The 21,672-nt window shown below is 43.5% G+C and overlaps 1 protein-coding gene and 1 long non-coding RNA gene across 5 annotated transcripts in view; one reads left to right on the top strand and one right to left on the bottom strand.

Annotated features, from left to right (window-relative positions):
- The window catches only part of LOC149972488 (uncharacterized), an 86,727-nt gene that overhangs the window by 17,070 nt on the left and 47,985 nt on the right, over window positions 1-21,672 (top strand). The window contains exon 3 of one of the 4 annotated variants that reach the window (XR_016490937.1): window positions 14,338-16,704. The exons of 2 other annotated variants lie outside the window; for them this stretch is intronic. This is a non-coding gene — a long non-coding RNA (uncharacterized LOC149972488). Of the gene's footprint in view, window positions 1-6,103; window positions 6,747-14,337; window positions 16,705-21,672 lie in introns of those variants that run through there. One more of the 4 variants, XR_016490938.1, reaches the window with a different exon arrangement.
- Window positions 17,138-20,270, bottom strand: LOC100136775 (pentraxin). The gene is given in 3 exon segments (NM_001124721.2): window positions 17,138-17,941; window positions 20,026-20,096; window positions 20,257-20,270. Coding segments are annotated over 3 exon segments (711 nt in total). The 5' UTR covers window positions 20,265-20,270; the 3' UTR covers window positions 17,138-17,309.

Here is a 21,672-nt window from a genome sequence, read left to right as displayed (position 1 = left end):
ACAATCATTTTGATATCATGGATGGTCAGTCCTTGCATTCATAGGTCTGTCTATTAATCTGAGAGTGGTTACATTTCTCAGGGCCCATCCCTCAGTTTTTTTTTACAAAAACAGAGGCGGGAAAACGTTTTTTTTTTATTGTTAAATCTGTATCAAGATATTAAAGTGTCACCAATAAAAAGTTTAACAATAGGCCTATAGCAAATGTTGAATATGCCATTTTTCACATGTAAATAGCAGTTTTCAGTAGTGTTCAGTATTTATTTTTCAATAAATAGTCCTCCATGACACAAAAAATGTAACATCCATATATGGCCAGCTATGTAAACTTCAACATTGATTTATCCTGCAATAGATGTGGTTCAATTGGTAACATACATTTGTCTTCTTCTAATGCCTCTGACCGGTTAAGTATACTAAAAGTAATGGAATGTAATCAGAATACATTACTGAATTTGGGTAATCCAAAAGTTACATTATTGATTACAGTTTTTGACAGGTAACTAGTAAGAGAGAGAGAGAGAGAGAGAGAGAGAGAGAGAGAGAGAGATACATACCGACAAACATGTGATTGAGGGAATGAGAGAGACACACAAACTCAAGGGAGTCAGGGTGGCGGCCCTTACCCTTTCATCCCTAATGCCCTAATATCCGTGCCCAGAAGGCGCCAGGCTTACAAGGCTGCAACAAGTGTGTGCCGCAGAAAAGGTGACAAGGGAGAGGGGGAGTAGAATGGAAGCTCTGAATTGCCCCTCTCTCTCCCTCTATCTTTCTTACTCACTCTGTCTGTCTCTCTGTCTGATGAAGTCAGGGGTCATTTCAGGGTCGTCTGGCAGTCACCCAGGTTCTCATGACTCCCCCTTTCCTCAGCTCTCTATACAGCCCTGCATTGTACACTCACACACAGAGATACTACAGACTGAGGGAGAGGGACACACACACACACACACATTCAGACAGACAGACAGTTTCAAGTTTCAAGTTATTAGACACACACACACAAACACACACATCCACCCACCAACACACACCACAAACACAGAGACATCGATATCACAAAGCAATTCTAAAAAAAATTGTGACCACAAAGAAAACATTTTTTTGTGAAAAAACTGGTTGAACAGTTCTTCAACAAACCAAAACATATACTTTTCACTAAGAAAGAGGAATTCCATAGAGTAGCATGGATTTGGGAAAAGTCCTGATGCTATCAGAGGGCATTGTGGGTGACTGTCTCTTGGCAATTAAGTAATCAGTACACCGTGAGCATACAGGGAACTGTCTGGGCACCCAGTGCCCGCAGCCATGCCACCCAGGTCGAGGGCATCAGAGTTTATTGTGCCTGCACTGCCCAGTGTGCACTAGACAGACAGACAGACAGACAGACAGACAGACAGACAGACAGACAGACAGACAGACTGACTGACTGACTGACTGACTGACTGACTGACTGACTGACTGACTGACTGACTGACTGACTGACTGACTGTACCTTAGATTCAAACTTATGATCAGCTGTCTGGACAAATTTGTTTAGTTTTACTGCATTGTTTTAGATCTTTCCTATAAATTATTAGGTCCTTGAGAATATGTTGTGGTTAGAATTTCCAGTGACACATTGGAAATTTAAAGCAATAGCCATGTGAGGGGTGTCGGGGGTGGGGAAGTGGTTGGGGGAGCGAGAAATGGGACTTCCTCTTTCCCGAAGCTGTGTCATATATAGAGAAATGAGCTGTCTATCGTTACTTACAGTAAATATCATGTTGTTTTAGTCACACTGTGTGTGTGCGTGTGTGTGGAGGCCAAACCCCAGGCATAAGCGATATAAGACGCTAGGAGGCACTCAACCATATACAGTATACATATACAGTGGGGCAAAAAAAGTATTTAGTCAGCCACCAATTGTGCAAGTTCTCCCACTTAAAAAGATGAGAGAGGCCTGTAATTTTCATCATAGGTACACTTCAACTATGACAGACAAAATGAGAAAAGAAATCCAGGAAATCACATTGTAGGATTTTTAATGAATTTATTTGCAAATTATGGGGGAAAATAAGTATTTGGTCACCTACAAACAAGCAAGATTTCTGGCTCTTACAGACCTGTAACTTCTTCTTTAAGAGGCTCCTCTGTCCTCCAATCGTTACCTATATTAATAGCACCATCATCCCATCATGTTTTGTGTGTAATTGTTTAATGTTATGTGGTGTTAGTTTACGTGCTTTACTTTTATGTTCAGTTTTTTTGAGCGCGTTTGATTTATATAGTGCTCTCGGTTTTGGAATAAAAGTGTGCCTGTTCATTATGCTCTGCTCTCCTGCACCTGACTTTGCCTCCAATACAACATTGACAGAATTGTACACGTCTAATGGAATCAGCAGGAGCAGGTACCCCGGTTAGAGGAGTCAAGGAGCGAGTCCAGGAACATTCGGCCATGTTACATCATCTAGGTGCCATGATGGATCGAGCTGTCCAGACCATGGACCGCTGGGAGAGACAGGAAGTCACTCCAGTGCCTCGACCAGCACAACCAGGGTTGTCTCCACCCGTTCCATCCGGAGAGAATTCCAGTGGGATACGTCTCTCCTTTTCCAGGGAGTGTGATGGAACGGCAGCACAGTGCCAGGGATTCTTGTTACAACTGGACCTCTACTTGACCGCTGTGCACCCAGCTCCCTCAGGAGGGGAGAGAGTGGCCTCCCTCGTCTCCTGCCTCACAGGAAGAGCGCTGGAGTGGTCAATTCCCGTGTGGAGAGAAGGAGACACGGCGCCAGACCACTTCGAGGAGTTCACTCGCCGTGGGGAGATGCTCTTCCACATGAGACAGGGGACGAGGAGCACCCAGGACTTCGACCTGGAATTCCGGACCTTGGCCGCCGGAGCAAGCTGGAACGACAGGGCCCTCATTGACCACTATCGATGCAGCCTACGAGAGGACTTCCGACGTGAGCTGGCCTGCAGGGATGCCACCATTTTCTTTGACCAACTGATGGATTTGTCCATCCGGTTGGATAAACTGCTGGTCACCCGCGGACGTCCAGATGTCGTTTCCATCTTCCAGCACCCCTGCTCCGGTACCCATGGAGTTAGGGGAGGAGCCATCACGTGCGCCATCTGTGGCCGCAGAGGACACACTGCTGGTCGGTGCTGTGTTGGTACCTCTGCGAGTCGAGGCAACAGGCAGGGCACTCTGGCGTGCCTCTGTTGATCAACTGTTTGTGCCTGTTTGTTTCCCTGAGTTTTCCCCACATTCCCAGCATAATTCGCTCGTCGATTCAGGCGCAGCTGGGAGTTTTATCGACAGAGCATTAGCCATTAGGTTAGGGTTCCCCATTTTTCCTATAGTTAGGCCCTTCCCGGTACATGCTCTAGATAGTCGACCATTAGGGTCCGGGCTAATCAAGGAGGCCACCATCTCATTGGCCATGGTTATGCAGGGGAATCATGAGGAGATAATCAGTCTCTTTCTCATTGACTCTCCTGCATTTCCTGTGGTACTAGGTCTTCCTTGGTTGGCTCTGCATAACCCCACTATTTCCTGGCAACAGAGGGCTCTCACGGGGTGGTCGCGAGAGTGCTTGGGGAGGCGTGTAGGGGTTTTTGTTGGTGCTACCACGGTGGAAAGTCCAGACCAGGTCTTCACCGTGCACATCCCCCCAGAATATGCCGATTTGGCTCTTGCCTTCTGTAAAAAGAAGGCGACTCAATTACCACCTCATCGATGGGGGGATTGTGCGATAAATCTCCTGGCAGACGCTGCGCTTCCCAGGAGTCACGTGTATCGCCTGTCGCAAGCGGAGACGGTGGCTATGGATACATATGTCTCTGAATCCCTGCGTCAGGGGTACATTCAGCCCGCTACTTTACCTGCCTCCTCGAGTTTCGTTTTTGTGAAGAAGAAGGATGGAGGTTTACGCCCGTGCATTGACTAAAGAGGTCTGAATCAAATCACTCTGAGGCGATTGAGTCAATGCATGGGGCGCGCTTCTTCACGAAACTGGATCTCAGGAGTGCATATAATCTGGTGTGTATCCTGGAGGGAGACGAGTGGAAGACAGCGTTCAGTACCACCACAGGGCATTATGAGTACCTCGTCATGCCATACGGGTTGATGAATGCTCCATCAGTTTTCCAATCCTTTGTAGACAAGATTTTCAAGGACCTGCATGGGCAGGGTGTAGTGGTGTATATCGATGACATTCTGGTTTACTCCGTGCCGAGCATGTGTCCTTGGTGCTCAAGGTTCTTGGATGACTGTTGGAGCATGATCTGTACATCAAGCCTGAGAAATGCCTGTACATTCAGCAGGCCGTCTCCTTCCTAGGGTATCGCAATTCCACATCAGGGGTGGAGATGGAGAGTGACCGCATTGTAGCCGTGCGTAATTAGCCGACTCCCACCACGGTAAAGGAAGTAGGGTTTGCCAATTACTACCGGACATTTATCCGGGGTTTTGGCCAGGTTGCTGCGCCCATTATCTCACTGCTGAAGGGGGGTCCTGTAAGGTTGCGGTGGTCGGCTGAGGCGGACAGGGCTTTTGGGCAACTAAGAGCTCTGTTTACTTCGGCTCCAGTTTTGGCCCATCCGGATCCCTCTTTGGCGTTCATAGTAGAGGTGGACGCGTCCGACGCTGGGATAGGAGCCATGCTCTCACAGCACTCGGTCACGCCACCGATACTCCGCTCCTGTGCTTTCTTCTCGAAGAAGCTCAGCCCAGCGGAGTGTAACTGTGATGTGGGGGACCGGGAGTTGTTGGCTGTGGATAAAGTGTTGAAAGCGTGGAGACATTGGCTTGAGGGGGCTAAACACCCTTTTCTCATCTGGACTGACCACCACAACCTGGAGTACAGCCGGGCAGCGAGGAGACTGAATCCTCATCAGGCAAGGTGGGCCATGTTCTTTACCCGTTTTGGGTTTACCCTGTCCTACAGACCAGGTTCCCAGAATAAGAAGGCAGACGCACTGTCCCTGCTGTATGACACAGAGGAGCGGCCCATGGATCAAACTCCCATACTCCCGGCCTCCTGCCTGGTAGCGCCGGTTGTGTGAGATCTGGATGCGGACATCGAGCAGGCGTTGCGTACAGAGTCCGCTCCCCTCCAGTGTCCCGTTGGGCGTATGTACTTTCCGTCTGCTGTCCGTGACCAGTTGATCTGTTGGGCCCACACATCTCCCTCCTCTGGTCATCCGGAGATCGGTCCGACGGTACGCTGTCTGACTGGGAAGTACTGGTGGCCGACTTTGGCCAAGGACGTGAGGGTTTATGTTTCCTCCTGCTCAGTGTGTGCCCGGTGTAATGCTTCGAGACACCTGCCCAGAGGTAAGTTACATTCCTTACCTGTTCCACAACGACCTTGGTCTCATCTGTCAGTGTATTTCCTAATGGATCTTCCTCCCTCACAAGGAAATACCACGATCCTGGTCGTTGTGGATGGTTTTCTAAGTCCTGTCGTCGCCTCCCTCTGCCTGGTCTCCCTACAGCTCTACAGACGGCGGAGGCCCTGTTTACACACGTATTCCGGCACTACGGGGTGCCTGAGGATATAGTGTTGGATCGGGGTCCCCAGTTCACGTCGAGAGTTTGGATGGCGTTTATGGAACGTCTGGGGGTCTCAATTAGCCTTACCTCAGGTTTTCACCCCGAGAGTAAAGGGCAGGTAGAGACAGTCAACCAGGATGTGTGCCCTTGGCCGAGATGGCACAGAACTCGCGTCGCCACTCCTCCACTAACCTCCCCCCTTTCAGTGCGTATTGAGGTACCAGCCGGTTCTGGCACCGTGGCATCAGGGTCAGACCGAGACTCCTGCGGTGGACGACTGGTTTAGGCGCGCGGAGGAGACATGGGAGGCCGCCCGTGTCCATCTCCAGCGAGCCACGCATAGCCAGAAAGCCAGCGCGGACCGTCACCCCAGTGAGACAAACACTGGGGGACCAGGTCTGGCTCTCGACCCGTAACCTGCCCCTCCGGCCTGCCCTGCCGGAAGATAGGTCCGTGGTTTGTGGGGCCATTCAAAGTCCTGAGGAGGGTGAACGAGGTATGTTATAGATTACAGCTACTTTCTGATTATCGTATTAACCACTCGTTCCATGTGTCTCTCCTCAGGCCGGTGGTGGCTGGTCCGCTCCAGGAATCTGAGGTGCGGGAGGTCCCTCCGCCCCCTTTGGACATCGAGGGGGCCCCGGCGTGCATCGTTCGTTCCATCCTGGATTCGAGGCGTCGGGTGGGGGGCCTTCAGTACCTCATGGAGTGGGAGGGGTACGGACTGGAGGAGAGGTGCTGGGTTCCGTTTGCAGATGTTTTGGATCTTGAACTGCTGCGGGACTTTCACCGTCGCCGGCTGGATCGTCCTGCGCCTCGTCCTCCGGGTCGTCCTCGAGGCCGGTGTCAGTGCCGCTGGAGCCGCGCGTCAAGGGGGGTGTACTGTCACGACTTCAGCTGAAGTCGGCTCCTCTCCTTGTTCGGGCGGCGTTCGGCGATCAACGTCACCGGCTTTCTAGCCATCACCGCTCCATTTTTCATATATCCATTTGTCTTGTCTTGTTTCCATAAACACCTGGTTTTCATTTCCCCAATCAATCTACTTGTATTGAACCCTCTGTTTCCCATCATGTTTTGTGTGTAATTGTTTCTTCTTATGTGGTGTTAGTTTACGCGCTTTACATTTATGATCTGTTTTTTTTGAGCGCGTTTGATTTATGTAGTGCTCTCGTTTTTGGAACTTTAATAAAAGTGCGTCTGTTCATTATACTCTGCTCTCCTGCACCTGACTTCGCCTCCAATACACCATTGACAACACTGTTAGGTTTCAGCCATATTCTAAAATGTATTAAATCGTTTTTTCCCCTCATCAATCTACACACAATGCCCCATAATGACAAAGCAATAACAGTTTTTTTTATATATCACATTTATGTAAGTATTCAGACCTATCACTCAGTACTTTGTTGAAGCACCTTTGGCAGCGATTACATCATTGAGTCTTCTTGGGTATGACGCTACAAACTTGGCACACCTGTATTTGGGTAGTTTCTCCCATTCTTCTCTGCAGATCCTCTCAAACTATGTCAGGTTGTATGGGGAGCAATGCTGCACAGCTATTTTCAGGTCTCTTCAGAGATGTTAAATTGGGTTCAAGTCCGGGCTCTGGCTAGGCCTCGCAGGGACATTCAGAGACTTGCGTTGTCTTGGCTGTGTGCTTAGGGTCGTTGTCCTGTTGGAAGGTGAATCATCACCCCCAGTCTGAGACCCTGAGCGCTCTGGAGCAGGTTTTCATCAAGGATCGCTCTGTACTTTGCTCTGTTCATATTTGCCTCAATGGTGACTAGTCTCCCAGTTACTTCTGCTGTAAAACATCCCCACAGCATGATGCTGCCACCACCATGCTTCACCTTATGGAAAGGTGCCAGGTTTCATCCAGACGCGATGCTTGGCATTTGAGCCAAAGAGTTAAATATTGGTTTCATCATGGTCTGAGAGTCTTTATGTGCCTTTTGGCAAACTCCAAGCAGGCTGTCATGTGCCTTTAACTGAGGAGTGGCTTCCGTCTGGCCACTCTACCACAACGGCCTGATTGGGGGAGTACTGCAGAGATGGTTGATCTTCTAGAAGTTTCTCCCATCTCCACAGAGAAACTCTAGAGCTCTGTCAGAATGACTATCGGTTTCTTGGTCACCTCCCTGACAAAGGCCCTTCTCCACCGATTGCTCAGTTGGCCCGGGCAGCCATATATAGGAAGAGTCTTGGTGGTTCTAAACTTCTTCCATTTAAGAATGATGGAGGCCACTGTGTTCTTGGGGACCATCAATGCTGCAGACATTTTTTGGTACCCTTCCCCAGATCAGTGCCTCGACACAATCGGTTGGTTTTTGCTCTGACATGCACTGTCAACTCTGGGACCTTAGGTGTGTGCCTTTTCAAATCACCTCCAATCAATTGAATTCACCACAGGTGGAATCCAATCATGTTGAAGAAACATCCCAAGGATGGTCAATGGAAACAGGATGCACCTGAGCTAAAGTTCGAGTCTCAAAGCAAATGATGAATACATTCTAGAATACCAGTAAATACATCAAAACTATGAAATAACAAATACAGAATCATGAAGTAACCAAAAAAGTGTTAAAGAAATCTAAATTTATTTTATATTTGAGATTCTTCAAAGTATTTATGACAGCTTTGAACACTCTTGGCATTCTCTGAACCATGCATTTCAATTAACAGGTGTGCCTTGTAAAAAGTACATTTGTGGAATTTCTTTCCTTCTTAATACCAATCAGCTGTGTTGTGACAAGGTAGGGTTTTGCACATTCAAAAACCATCAAGAGCTGTGATGAAACTGGCTCTTAATTGGACCGACCCAGGAAAGGACGACCCAGATTTACCGCTGTTGCAGAGGATGTGTAACCTTCATTTAACTAGGCAAGTCAGTTAAGAGCAAATTCTTATTTACAATGATGGCCTAGGAGCAGTGGGTTAACTTCCTTGTTTTAGCAGCAGAATGAGCTATTTTTACCTTGTCAGCTTGGAGATTCGGTCTAGCAACCTTTGGGTTACTGGACCAATGCTCTTAACCACCAGGCTACCTGCCACCCCAAAAGGATAAGTTCATTAGAGTTACCAGCATCAGAAATTGCAGCCCAAATAAATGCTTCACAGTGTTCAAGTAAGAGACACATCTCAACATCAACTGTTCAGAGGAGACTACGTGAATCAGGCCTTCATGGAAATGTCAAGAGGGGTCAAGAGGGGTCAACTAAAATGTTTTGCTGGAAGGTGGGGCCCACCCAACCAAATCTCACTTGCGCAGGCATGTGTGTGCGTGCGAATGTGTGTGCAAGCCAGGAAGTAAGATCATATTTTAACTCCCTGTACTGGGCCGATGCATTCCCTGGCAAACAACTATATTTTCCTAACTCCCTCACAGGCCTGGAAACAACATTGATTTACACTCATCTCGACCTCTGTGTAATAAGTAATATCTAACTGTCAGAGACCACTGGCTGCATTCCCTTTGTCTTCATGAATCTCCCCTGGACTATTACAGTGAAACTGTCCAATTCTAATGTTGCACAATGAATGAATCATCAAGGAGGCTCTCTGGGTGTGTTTGTGAGATCAGCGTGTGAAGTATGGGCAGGACCAGAATGTTTGTTTGTGTCAGAGGGAGTGTGTGTCTCTGAATACATTTGGGAATCTGTGTGTGTGTGTGTGTGTGTGTGTGTGTGTGTGTGTGTGTGTGTGTGTGTGTGTGTGTGTGTGTGTGTGTGTGTGTGTGTGTGTGTGTGCGTGCGTATCGGTGGAGGCTGGTGAATTGAAAAATACATTTATGAGGATGGGAGACCCACGATATAGGCACAGACAGGGGCACGCACAGAGACACAAAGCATGTTTAAAAAATCGTCAAAGACATAAATCACTTTTACCTAAAACATTTTTTATAGTAGAATATTAAGGGGAATGGGAATGTGAGGGCTACTTACACCGTGTTGAGAAGGGATCCCAGCAGTGATTGAATGAGGGAGATGAATGAGAGACATGAGTTGAGGCAAGGGCCTAACTTTGTGTCAGATATGGGGGGGGGGGGGTCAGGGTCATTGGGTTCCAGTGTCAACACCCTTCTAGGGGGTCCGGGGTATGTGAACTGGTTGTTTCTGGTGAAGTTTGAAGGGAAAATACACCCAAAAATATCCTGATTGGTCAATACACCCCAATCCCAACTGAAATAGCAACATTTTTCTATATTACTTTAAACTTTTTTCCGACTCTTAACATGTTCAGAAAGTCACCACCACACCCCTTCTTTAACTACATTTAAATGTCAAAATCCATAACTTATATTTCTGTACCCTTCATCACACTTGGCTAGTACACGGTCTTGAATTACTCATTTCTTATAACCAATTAACATAAAAAGAGTCGAGGCAATCTGGAAACTTTTTTTTTGCAGTATTAATTCATAAAATAATTAAACAATAAGAACTCAAAATTAACCAATTAGTGTGGCATAATGCTCAATCAGAAGACTTCAAAATAAACCAGTCAGTCTGGTGTCATGCTCAAGCAATAGACTTAAAAAAAATACATAGCCACAACTCATTGTGATTGACCATCAAGTAAAAACATACACATTCAATAACAGTCAATAACCGGTTGCAACCTTATACAAAAGTGGTAGAGAGAGGGGTCAGATCTTCAAGGTACCACATTCATCTGTACAAACAATAGTACACAAGTATAAACACCATGGGACCACGCAGCCGTCATACCGCTCAAGAAGGAGACGTGCTCTGTCTCCTAGAGATGATCGTACTTTGGTGCGAAAAGTGCAAATCAATCCCAGAACAACAGCAAAGGACCTTCGGAAGATGCTGGAGGAAACAGGTACAAAAGTATCTATATCCACTGTAAAACGAGTCCTATATCGACATAACCTGAAAGGCCACTCAGCAAGGAAGAAGCCACTTCTCCAAAATCGCCATAAAAAAGCCAGACTACGGTTTGCAACTGCACATGGGGACAAAGATCGTACTTTTTGGAGAAATGTCCTCTGGTCTGATGAAACAAAAATAGAACTGTTTGGCCATAATGACCATTGTTTTGTTTGGAAGGAAAAGGGGGAGGCTCGCAAGCCAAAGAATACCATCCCGACCGTGAAGCACAGGGGTGGCAGCATCATGTTGTCGGGGTGCTTTGCTGCAGGAGGGACTGGTGCACTTCACAAAATAGATGGCATCATGAGGGAGGAAATGTATGTGGATATATTGAAGCAACATCTCAAGCCATCAGTCAGGAAGTTAAAGCTTGTTCGCAAAGGGGTCTTCCAAATGGACAATGACCCCAAGCATACTTCCAAAGTTGTGCTTAAGGACAACAAAGTCAAGGTATTGGAGTGGCCATCACAAAGCCTTGACCTCAACCCCATAGAAAATTTGTGGGCAGAACTGAAAAAGCGTGTGCAAGCAAGGAGGCCTACAAACCTGACTCAGTTACACCAGCTCTGTCAGGAGGAATGGGCCAAAATTCACCCAACATTGTGGGAAGCTTGTGGAAGGCTACCCAAAACATTTGACCCAAGTTGAACAATTTAAAGGCAATGCTACCAAATACTAATATTTGGTGTATGTAAACTTCTGACCCACTGGAAATGTGATGAAATAAATTAAAGATTAAATAAATAACTCGCTCTACTATTATTCTGACATTTCACATTCTTAAAATGAAGTGGTGATCCTAACTGACCTAAGACAGGGATTTATTACTAGGATTCAATCTCAGGAATTCTGAAAAACTGAGTTTAAATGTATTTGGCTAAGGTGTATGTAAATTTCCAACTTCAAGTGTATATGCAGATGATACAGTCATTTATTAATGTGCTCCTTCTCTGGTTCAGGCTGCTGAAGAGCTCCAGACTTCTTTTCATTCACTACAGGCCTCCCTTTATGGTCTCAAACTGGTCTTGAATGTACACAAAAACAAGTTCATGACCTTTACCAGAGTTCAAACTCTGCCAGAGAAGGTTAGCATTGTCACATCTGGTGGCTTATCCGTTGAAAAAGTGTCATCCTACAAATACCTAGGTTTATGGTTGGATGAGAAGTTGTACTTAAAAGTTCATATGGATAATCTTGTGAGGAAGCTTAACTTAAAATGTGGTTTTAATTTTCGTAATAAGGCTTGCTTCCTGCTTATGGCTGGAAAGAAGCTTGTTCAGGCCACTTTTCTCTCTGTATTTGATTATGGTGACTTGTTGTATATGCATGCAACCTCCTCCGTCTTACAGAGACTGGACTCTGTTTATCATGCATCCTTGCGCTTTATTACAAATGCCAAGTCAATCACCCACCATTGCACCTTGTGCAAAATGGTAGGTTGGCCCTCACTTTATATGTGCAGAAAGCTACAATTGTATGTGTTCAGCTACAAAGCCCTTTTGGGTAAACTCCTGTCTTACCGGGTCTGCTAGGTGGTTGCTACTTAAAGTCCCCAGGACATTCACAGTATTAGGCAAGACTGCCTTCTCTTCTTGTGCACTAGAGACATGGAGTAGTCTACAATCCATGCTTCGTCTAGATATGTTAGTGCCACTGAATGAATTAAAAATATTCATGGAGGAGTTTGTGTAAATGCTTTTTTTTAGGCTGGATCATTATATTGCTGTATGTTTTTATTCGGTTATGTATTGATTGTTGCTGCTTTGGCTAGGTATCCCTTGAAAAAGAGACTTTTCCTGGTTAAATAAATCTTTAATATGTTATTTACATATTTTTGTATTTATTTCATGTAATATTTTCTGTTCTTGTCTATTATTGTTCTGTAGTATCTCATGTATTTGGAATTTGTGTGTGGACCCCAGGAAGAGTAGCTGCTTCATGTGCATTAGCTAATGGAGATCCTAATAAACTAAACTAAACCATGTAGATCTATGGAAGGGGGTGAGGAGCATGAGCCTCCTAGGTTTTGTATTGAAATCAATGTAGCCAAAGGAGGACAGAAAATAGCTGTCCTCTGGCGACACCATGGTGCTATCCTAGAGGGTGCTGTTGAGACTGTTGAGACTATTGCAAAACAGTTTGTTTTATTCAGGTGTTTGACATGACTATATTTAGTATAGTTGTCACATCCTGACCTTAGTTCCTTTTGTATGTTTCTATTTTAGGTTGGTCAGGGCGTGAGTTGGGGTGGGCATTCTATGTTTTGTTCTTGTGTTTATATTTCTATGTGTTTGGCCTGGTATGGTTCCCAATCAGAGGCAGTTGTCAATCGTTGTCTCTGATTGAGAACCATAATTAGGTAGCCTGTTTTCCCACTCTTGTTTGTGGGTGGTTATTTTCCATTTCAGTGTTTTCACGGGACTGTTTCGGGTTTTCTTTATTCGCTTGTTTGTTTGTTTTCTGTCTCCGTGTTCTGCACCATACAAAACTGTTTCGTGTTGGTCTATTTTTATTATTTTGGTCGTAGTGTTCTGAGTTAAAATAAATATACATCATGAACACGTACCATGCTGCACTTTGGTCCTCTTCACCTTCTTCAACCCACGACAGCCGTTACAATAGTTCTATCTAAAAAAAAAAATACATTTTTGTAGGATGTGGTGGCTCCTCTGTGGAGGCTCCTCTGAGGAGGGGCCTCCACTGGTGTGCGGGGTGTGTGTGTGTGTGTGACATAATTATTGTCAACCTAAAATATTGTCATATAATCATAAATACAGTTTATGGGTTTTATGCAAATTGTCTGTATAAGTAGCCTCTAAAATCAGATCAGCACTACTTCTCTGAGACACTTTGTGGATACGGACTCAGGTCAGTTTACCCTCACTGAGCCACTAATGGAATGTCACTTCTTGGTGTGAGATGGCCACATACACAAAACTAACTTGGTATAGTGGGACCACATCTCCCAAACACCAATAAATGATCAACTTGGATTATTTAGGTTTAGATGGCCATGTCCCCATGCCGTGAGTCCTGACCTACAAAAACAATGGTGGTCAATCTGTAAATTTGATTGGTGGATTCCCATAAAGTATTTAAGTGTGTGTGTGTGTGTGTGTGTGTGTGTGTGTGTGTGTATGTGTGTGTGTGTGTGTGTGTGTGTGTGTGTGTGTGTATATGCTTTCATGTGAGCAAGACACTAATCAATCCAGGACTCCAGTATCTTCCTTACTATCACTGGAAGCACGAACACTGAATCCTTACATGTGTCGTTTGGAGCCGGGGACAACCAGAGCACTGTGTCTTATCAGTGTGTAGTGACAGGTCTGATAATACTGCCTCCAGGGCAGCCTGTCTGAAAGCTGAGATGGATACTGTCCTCCCTCCTAAACTCATCTCTTTCTCTCCCCTCTCTCACCCACTCCATCTCTATTCCTCTTTAGCAGACTACATCTATCTTCCTCCCTCATCTCTCACCCACTCAGTCTCTCCTCTCCCCTCTCTACTCTACCCCCTTTTCCCTCTTCCACCCCTACCTCACCTCCACCTCTCTACACACACATCCCCCTTCTCTCACCCCTTCCATCTTCCCTCTCCACCCCTCTGGACACAACCCCCCCCCCCCTCTCTCTCTTTATCTTCCCGTATTATCAGGGGAATGTGGTCAGGGAGGTCAGGGCTGCTGGTCAGGGTCAGAGGTCAAGCAGTGGAGCGACCAGTTTCTCACTCTTTCAGACGTTAATTAACCCCTTCAGACCTGGTTTATCTGGCACTGGGGTCTGGGGCAGTGTTGTACCGCAGTTTTGCCGGTCCCCCACAACTTCTTAGCACCGGTTATGAAGTTTATGATATGCATATCACCATCCTGTTTTTATTGTAGTTTTATTATACTCTCCCATCTTTCAGGAACAGCTTCTCCCTGACTGGAGATGAACCAGCATTTCTTCATCAAGCCTGTAGCAGTATTAGACATGTGTCCAGGACGCCAGGATGCCAGGATGTGGACAGGGCTCGCGGCTTGCTAAGGCGTTGTGGATGGGGCTGAAGGAAGGGCTTGATCTGCGAGCTACGATTCAGAGGATTGCCAGTTCAAAACCCAGTGCAAGACATTTTTTTTAATTCTTCTGTTTTAACCCTTTAGCAAAAAAGGATCCCAGCTGCTACAATATTTATTTCTCATCTGCTATAAAACCGGAATAGCCTACCTGGCATGATTTTGAAACGGCCTTCATTCACTATTGGAATGCATACGGGTGACATGCCTTTTCCCCCTGCTCCTGCTTCTGCCCATTTGATAACGGGCCAATCTAAATCTAAGCAAATTTTACATATCAGTAAAGACAATATTAAATTGAGAGCAGGCTGATGGGTGAAAATACGATCACTTGATGAGGGAACAGCGTATGCAACCTGAGGCAAACTTTTATTGTGACCTTTTCAAATCGTCAATAGCCTATAGTTGCATCATGCAGCCCATACAGTGCATTCGTAAAGTATTCAGTTTCAATTTTTCCCCCCAAAATTGCATTACAACCTTGTTATAATCTAATCTAATCTATCAATCTACACACAATACCCCATAATGACAAAGCAAAACCAGGTTTATGTCATTTTTTGCAAACGTATCACAAATAAAAAACTGAAATAGTACATTTACATAAGTATTCAGACCCTTCACTCAGTACTTTGTAGAAGCACCTTTGGCAGCGATTACAGCCTTGAGTCTTTATGGGTATGACACTATAAGTGTGGCAGATCTGTATTTGGGGAGTTTCTCCCATTCTTCTCTGCAGATCCTCTCAAGCTCTGTCACGTTGGATTTGAGCGTCACTGCACAGCTATTTTCAGGTCTCTTCAGAGATGTTCGATCGGGTTCAAGTCTGGGCTCTGTCTGGGCCACTCAAGGACATTCAGAGACTTCTCCCGAAGCCACTCCTGCATTGCCTTAGCTGTGTGCTTAGAGTTGTTGTTCTTTTGGAACTTGAACCTTCACCCCAGTCTGAGGTCCTGAGCGCTCTGCAGCAGGTTTTCATCAAGGATCTTTCTGTACTTTGCTCCATTTATCTTTCCCTCTATCCTGGTCTCCCAGTCCCTGCCGCTGAAAAACATCCCCACAGCACGATGCTGTCACCACCATGCTTCACAATAGGGATTGTGCCAGGTTTCCTCTAGACGTGACTCTGGGTATTCAGGACAAATAATTAAATCTTGGTTTCATTATACCTTGTTTCTCATGATCTGAGAGTCCTTTAGGTGCCTTTTGGCAAACTCCAAGTGGGTTGTCATATGCCTTTTACTGAGGAGTGGCTTCCGTCTGGCCACTCTACCATTAAGGGCTGATTGGTGAAGTGCTGCAAAGATGGTTGGCCTTCTGGAAGGTTCTCCCATCTCCACAGAAGAATTCTAGAGCTCTGTCAGAGTGACCATCGGGTTCTTGGTCACCTCCCTGACCAAGGCCCCTTTCCCCAGATTTTTCAGTTTTGCTGGACGGCCAGCTCAAGGAAGAGTCTTGAGGCCACTGTGTTCTTGAGGACAATTAAATGCTGCAGAAAGGTTTTGGTACCCTTCCCAAGATATTTGCCTTGACACAATCCTCTCTCGGAACTCTACAGACAATTCCTTCGACCTCATGGCTTGGTTTTTATTCTGACATGCTGTGTCGACTGTGGGACCTTATATAGACAGGTGTGTGCATTACCAAATCATGTCCAATCATTTTAATTTACCACAGGTGGACTTCAATCAAGTTGTAGAACAACGATCAATAGAAACAGGATGCACCCGAGCTCAATTTCGATTCTCATTGCAAAAGGGTCTGAATAATTCTGTAAATAAGATTATATATATATAAATGTGCAAAACAATTCTAAAAACCTTTTATCACTTTGTCATTCTAGGGTATTTTGTGTAGATTGCTGATGTTTATTTTTTAATACATTTTAGAATAACTGGTCTAAATTCGTTCCGAAAGCGCTGTATATTTTTTGATATTATCCTTTATTATTTAAAGAGAACTAGGATTTCTGGTACCCCTGGGACTTTTGGGAACATTACCAGAGCTTTGCAACCCTAATCGACCAGTGCAGGATCGTCTCCTTTGCTCAGTATTGAAGGGAAGCTCTTCTTCAGCACTGTAGCTAGGCGGCTGGCAGACTTCCTCTCCAACAACAGCTACATCGATACTGATGAGATGAGAGAGATGCCAGACTTGGCTCTCACACAGTCACATGTAGAGCGCGTTCCTCTGTCCAGGCGTTGCTGACGCATGCCACATCTTAAAACGCCTTGATAGGTATTTCACATCAAATGTTACAGCAATCTGGTGCCCTATGACACAGTCAATTACGTGGCACAAAACTATTGGTTGATGCATGCAACGTCTGAGCAGCGGAAAGCGACCTACAATGTGGTAGCTACAGGACCAAAGTAGCAGAGAAGTTTAGCCTCACTTCATGCATTTCTGAGTCAACATTTAGGTCTTTAAAGCTAGAATCCTTTTAACACTAACAAAGCGGTCACCCCAACTCTGCTTTGATAAAAAGCTGAGGGAGGGAGGGGCCTGGAGATCTGGAACCGCTCTCAAATTCATAGACAGAGCCATGAATGCAGAGCTATGGATGCAAGGACCGGTCATCCATAATAACAGCATTATAGTTTTTGTTTATTTCTTTTTTATGTCAGCAATGAGTCATGAGCAGAGAAAATCTAAAATCAAGCATTTATTGATTTGATTCAAGACATAAACAACAGTATGACACAGCAGAACAACAAACATGCATCTTATGTTACATTCTCTACTTGTAAATGTGTATTCAGTCAATTTTCAGGAACCAACTAAATATATAAGACTGCTGATCACATCTGAGCAATTCTTTTTGCTAATAATTATAACATTCATTTCTAAATTCACTTTTCTCTATGAACACTTTTCCCTCAATACTGAACTGCAAGTCTTTCCAGTTGAGAATATTTCCTGCAGTAAATTTATTCAACTCCATATACATTTGTATTTCACAGGGAGAGATGACACTGTCCCAGAAGTGGACGTCAGTAACTTCCCCCACAAAGGATTGTGAGGAATCAAAACCTCCGCCATAACTGTCTTGCTCTTGAACTAACATTATACTTGGTGTGCCAGTTACAGATGTATCAGGTTTAAGAATCCTCCGTGCACTTCGCTTCCCATTAACCCACAGCTGGGTCAGACCCGTTTTAGAGTCCCAGGTCCAGCAGATGGAGATCCATTCATTTTTTGAATCTGGCAAACTGAAGAAATCCAGTACATCTCCCCTGATATGCACTCGGTACACACCCATGGAGCGTTTGTACAACAACAAATCATTGTCATGAGACTGGGTTGCCAGAGAAAAAAGGGACTGGCCTCGTTCTTGCTCAGAGTTGAACCTCTGACACATGGTCATAGCAGAAATGGGCTTTGAGACGTTGGCATGGAGCTTTACGTGTGAGGTGCTTGTCGTCATTGGGATTACGAACACCTTACCTGAGAGATCTGTAGGACATGGAGAGAGCCAAACTCACCATTAAATAATGTTAAAACAAACCTGCAAGTCTGTCCAATGCGAGTTAATAGTCACAATATTAGAAATGTTAAGGCTTCACGTCCAAATCATCTAAAATGTATTGTGTAGCTCGATGAAGTTACTTCTAGATTATTTGGACATGAAGCCCAAACATTTTTAATATCGGGACTGTTGTCTTGCATCGGATTTGTGCCACAACTGCAAAAAAGTTATCATTTGGTAACTGCAGACCTGGGTAGAAATGAGTTGTATCTTGTAGTTTATTTGTAAATACAAACTTTTCACATACTTGAGGTAGTCGAACATACTTTATATAGCGTTTCAACTACAGGCAAAAGAAATGCAGGTCTCAGAAAATGATTTTGGAATACCTCTCATAAAACCAAATACTATTTGAAGGTATTTGAATATGTGCAAGTCATATGAAAACAAAATAAAGCATTATTTGATGGCTGCCAAATATTTGATGAAGAACCAAAAAACGACAACAGTTAGTTGAACTAGTCTAAATATATGATCATAAGCACATGGTTTGGAGAGCTTTTAGATATGCATCTTCAAAATGACTAATAATGATATTTTCATAAAGAGTGAGACATGAGATAATTCAGTATCACTTGACATCAAGTTCCAAGACATGTGTAGTAACTTTCGGATTGTTACAATAGCAACAGTGTTGCTATATAGGACATTGGACATTGCTTCAGAATTGCTTAATGGAATTATTACATAAATGGAATAAGGAACAGTCACTATTCCTAGTAGTTACAAAGATTCTCAGCTCATTGCTATGCAATTACCAAAGTATTATGTATCAACATGCTAATAATAAAGGTTGCTCCAAAAGTAGTAACAGTTTTATTACAGAGGCACAAGAACAGTTTCATGTTAAGTGTTATTGAGAATGCTAACAGTAACAATATATGTCTATCACGTGTCGAAAGGAAACTAAATATCCCAAAACTGCTTTCTTGAATCGACTACAGCCAAGGTAGGTGGACAATCCTGTTAGTTTGTATTCTGAATAAACTATCCCTTTAAAGTTGGTATAGTGTGTGTTTGAAACAAGAACCCACCCTCAGATGACAAAGGGGTTCAAAGTTGCTTCTGCTAAGCATCCAACTTGCTGTTTGCAATGCAAATGGCATTGAATTGAATTCCTATAACCTTTTCAGTGGCATGTTGAAAGAGTCAAACAGTAAAGTAGTTGAGTATAACAACTTACTTATACTTACTGCATCTGTACAAAATATAATTTGTTAATTGGTTGAATTTGATTATGTACACCTGAGGAGATGGACATTCAGGAGAATGGACCTTTACAAAATGTTCAGATATAAATGTATTGTGTAGATCAAATAGGACTGTCAGATTGAAGATTGGAATAGTATAGGAGATTGAGTGTGCTCTATTTATTTATGCCATTAGTTGAAGGCAGCCAATCCAATAGTTTTAGAAAAGTGGTCACTTCCTGAGATCTGTATTCAAATAATTATATTAAGTAGCTTCTTTCTCAGATCTGTATTCAAATATATTAAAGACGTAGTCACTTTCTGAGATCTGTATTAAACTAGTTTTGAAAGGTAGTCACTTTCTGAGATCTGTATTAAACTAGTTTTGAAAGGTAGTCACTTTCTGAGATCTGTATTAAACTAGTTTTGAAAGGTAGTCACTTTCTGAGATCTGTATTAAACTAGTTTTGAAAGGTAGTCACTTTCTGAGATCTGTATTAAACTAGTTTTGAAAGGTAGTCACTTTCTGAGATCTGTATTAAACTAGTTTTGAAAGGTAGTCACTTTCTGAGATCTGTATTAAACTAGTTTTGAAAGGTAGTCACTTTCTGAGATCTGTATTAAAATAGTTGTAGTCGCCTCCAAAGTAACTATTTGTTCCCCCTGAAAAATAGTAGCATTCACAAAACATAGTTTTAACGTTATTCCAGGTCTAACAAACAGTGTCCAAGTAAACTAAACCAAAGCATGGATTTCTGTCAAACCTTGCCCATAGACTGTTACCAGGGTAAGAATAAAATCTCTCTCAAAGAAGCTCTCACCTTGAAGGTCACCATAACAGCCATAGATCAGGACCAGCAAAAACACCAGCTTCCCCGTTAGATTGAGTGCACTGTAGGAAGAGAACAACAAATTACTGAAAGTATCCCACCTACTATTATTAAATCAGCCTTCAACAATCATGTTGAGTTCTTTGCAAAATTTTAAAAAAATGTATAAATGATGCTGAATTGACTGTGGAGTTCACAGAAGTCATCGGGATTGAAAATTACCTCTCCATATTTTTGGGAATCCTGATGAAGCGAAGCAAACCAGTTTCACCTGAAACCTACTCTGTTTTCCTCTTTTTAAATCAACGGTTAGCAGGGGTGTAATGATTACTGACCAATGGGGAATAATACATACAACTCCCACTTGGGTCATCAGTGTCATTTCAGGGGAATTTGGGGTTGTTAATGTTTATCAGTCAGATCCAATCAAACCTGCAAGGTTATTCATCTCTGTTTACACAACAACCTGTGTAGACACACACTGGGAAAAAGTCAATAAATACATCATGCTTTTTCTGTTTCATTCTCCTCTGAAAATAACAAACTTTGCACTTTGCACAGAGTTCATCTGCATACACATTCTAAATAAAGACACCAGACAATTAGTATGAGATAGTATTGCACTACTATTATCAGAGCTTCTTCTGTTTTCTTTCTGGCATCAAACATATTCACTTTAATACACAGGAATACTGATTTGTACAATGACTTTAAGAGTGAAAGGTGCCGTATCTGGAACTGCATGTTGAAGATAGAAATAGAATAAATAGAGCACACACAATCTCCTATACTATTCAAATCCTCAATCTGACAGTTCTATTTGATCTATGCAATACATTTCTATCTGAACATTTTGTAAATGTCCATTCTCCTGAATGTCCATTGCCTCAGGTGTACATAATCAAATTCAACCAATTAACAAATTATATTTTGTACAGATGCAGTAAGTATAAATCAGTTATTATACTCAACTACTGTACTGTATGACTCTTTCAACATGCCACTGAAAAGGTTATAGGAATTCAATTCAATGCCATTTGCATTGCAAACAGCAAGTTGGATGCTTAGCAGAAGCAACTTTGAACCCCTTTGTCATCTGAGGGTGGGTTCTTGTTTCAAACACACACTATACCAACTTTAAAGGGATAGTTTATTCAGAATACAAACTAACAGGATTGTCCACCTACCTTGGCTGTAGTCGGTTCAAGAAAGCAGTTTTGGGATATTTAGTTTCCTTTCGACATGTGATAGACATATTTGGTTACTGTTAGCATTCTCAATAACACTTAACATGAAACTGTTCTTGTGCCTCTATAAAAAAACTGTTACTACTTTTGGAGCAACCTTTATTATTAGCATGTTGATACATAATACTTTGGTAATTGCATAACAATGAGCTGAGAATCTTTGTAACTACTAGGAATAGTGACTGTTCCTTATTCCACTAATGTAATAATTCCATTATGCAATTCTAAAGCAATGTCCAATGTCCTATATAGCAACACTGTTGCTATTGTAACAATCAGAAAGTTACTACACATGTCTTGGAACTTGATGTCAAGTGATAATGTATTACCTTATGTCTCTCTGAAGTGAGGCTAAACTTCTCTGTTACTTTGGTATGTAGCTACCACATTG

The sequence above is a fragment of the Oncorhynchus mykiss genome, chromosome 23 (genome assembly GCF_057628025.1).
Source record: "Oncorhynchus mykiss isolate SJ-2025 chromosome 23, ASM5762802v1, whole genome shotgun sequence".
NCBI lineage: Eukaryota > Metazoa > Chordata > Actinopteri > Salmoniformes > Salmonidae > Oncorhynchus > Oncorhynchus mykiss.
This window is presented reverse-complemented; position numbering and strand designations above follow the sequence as displayed.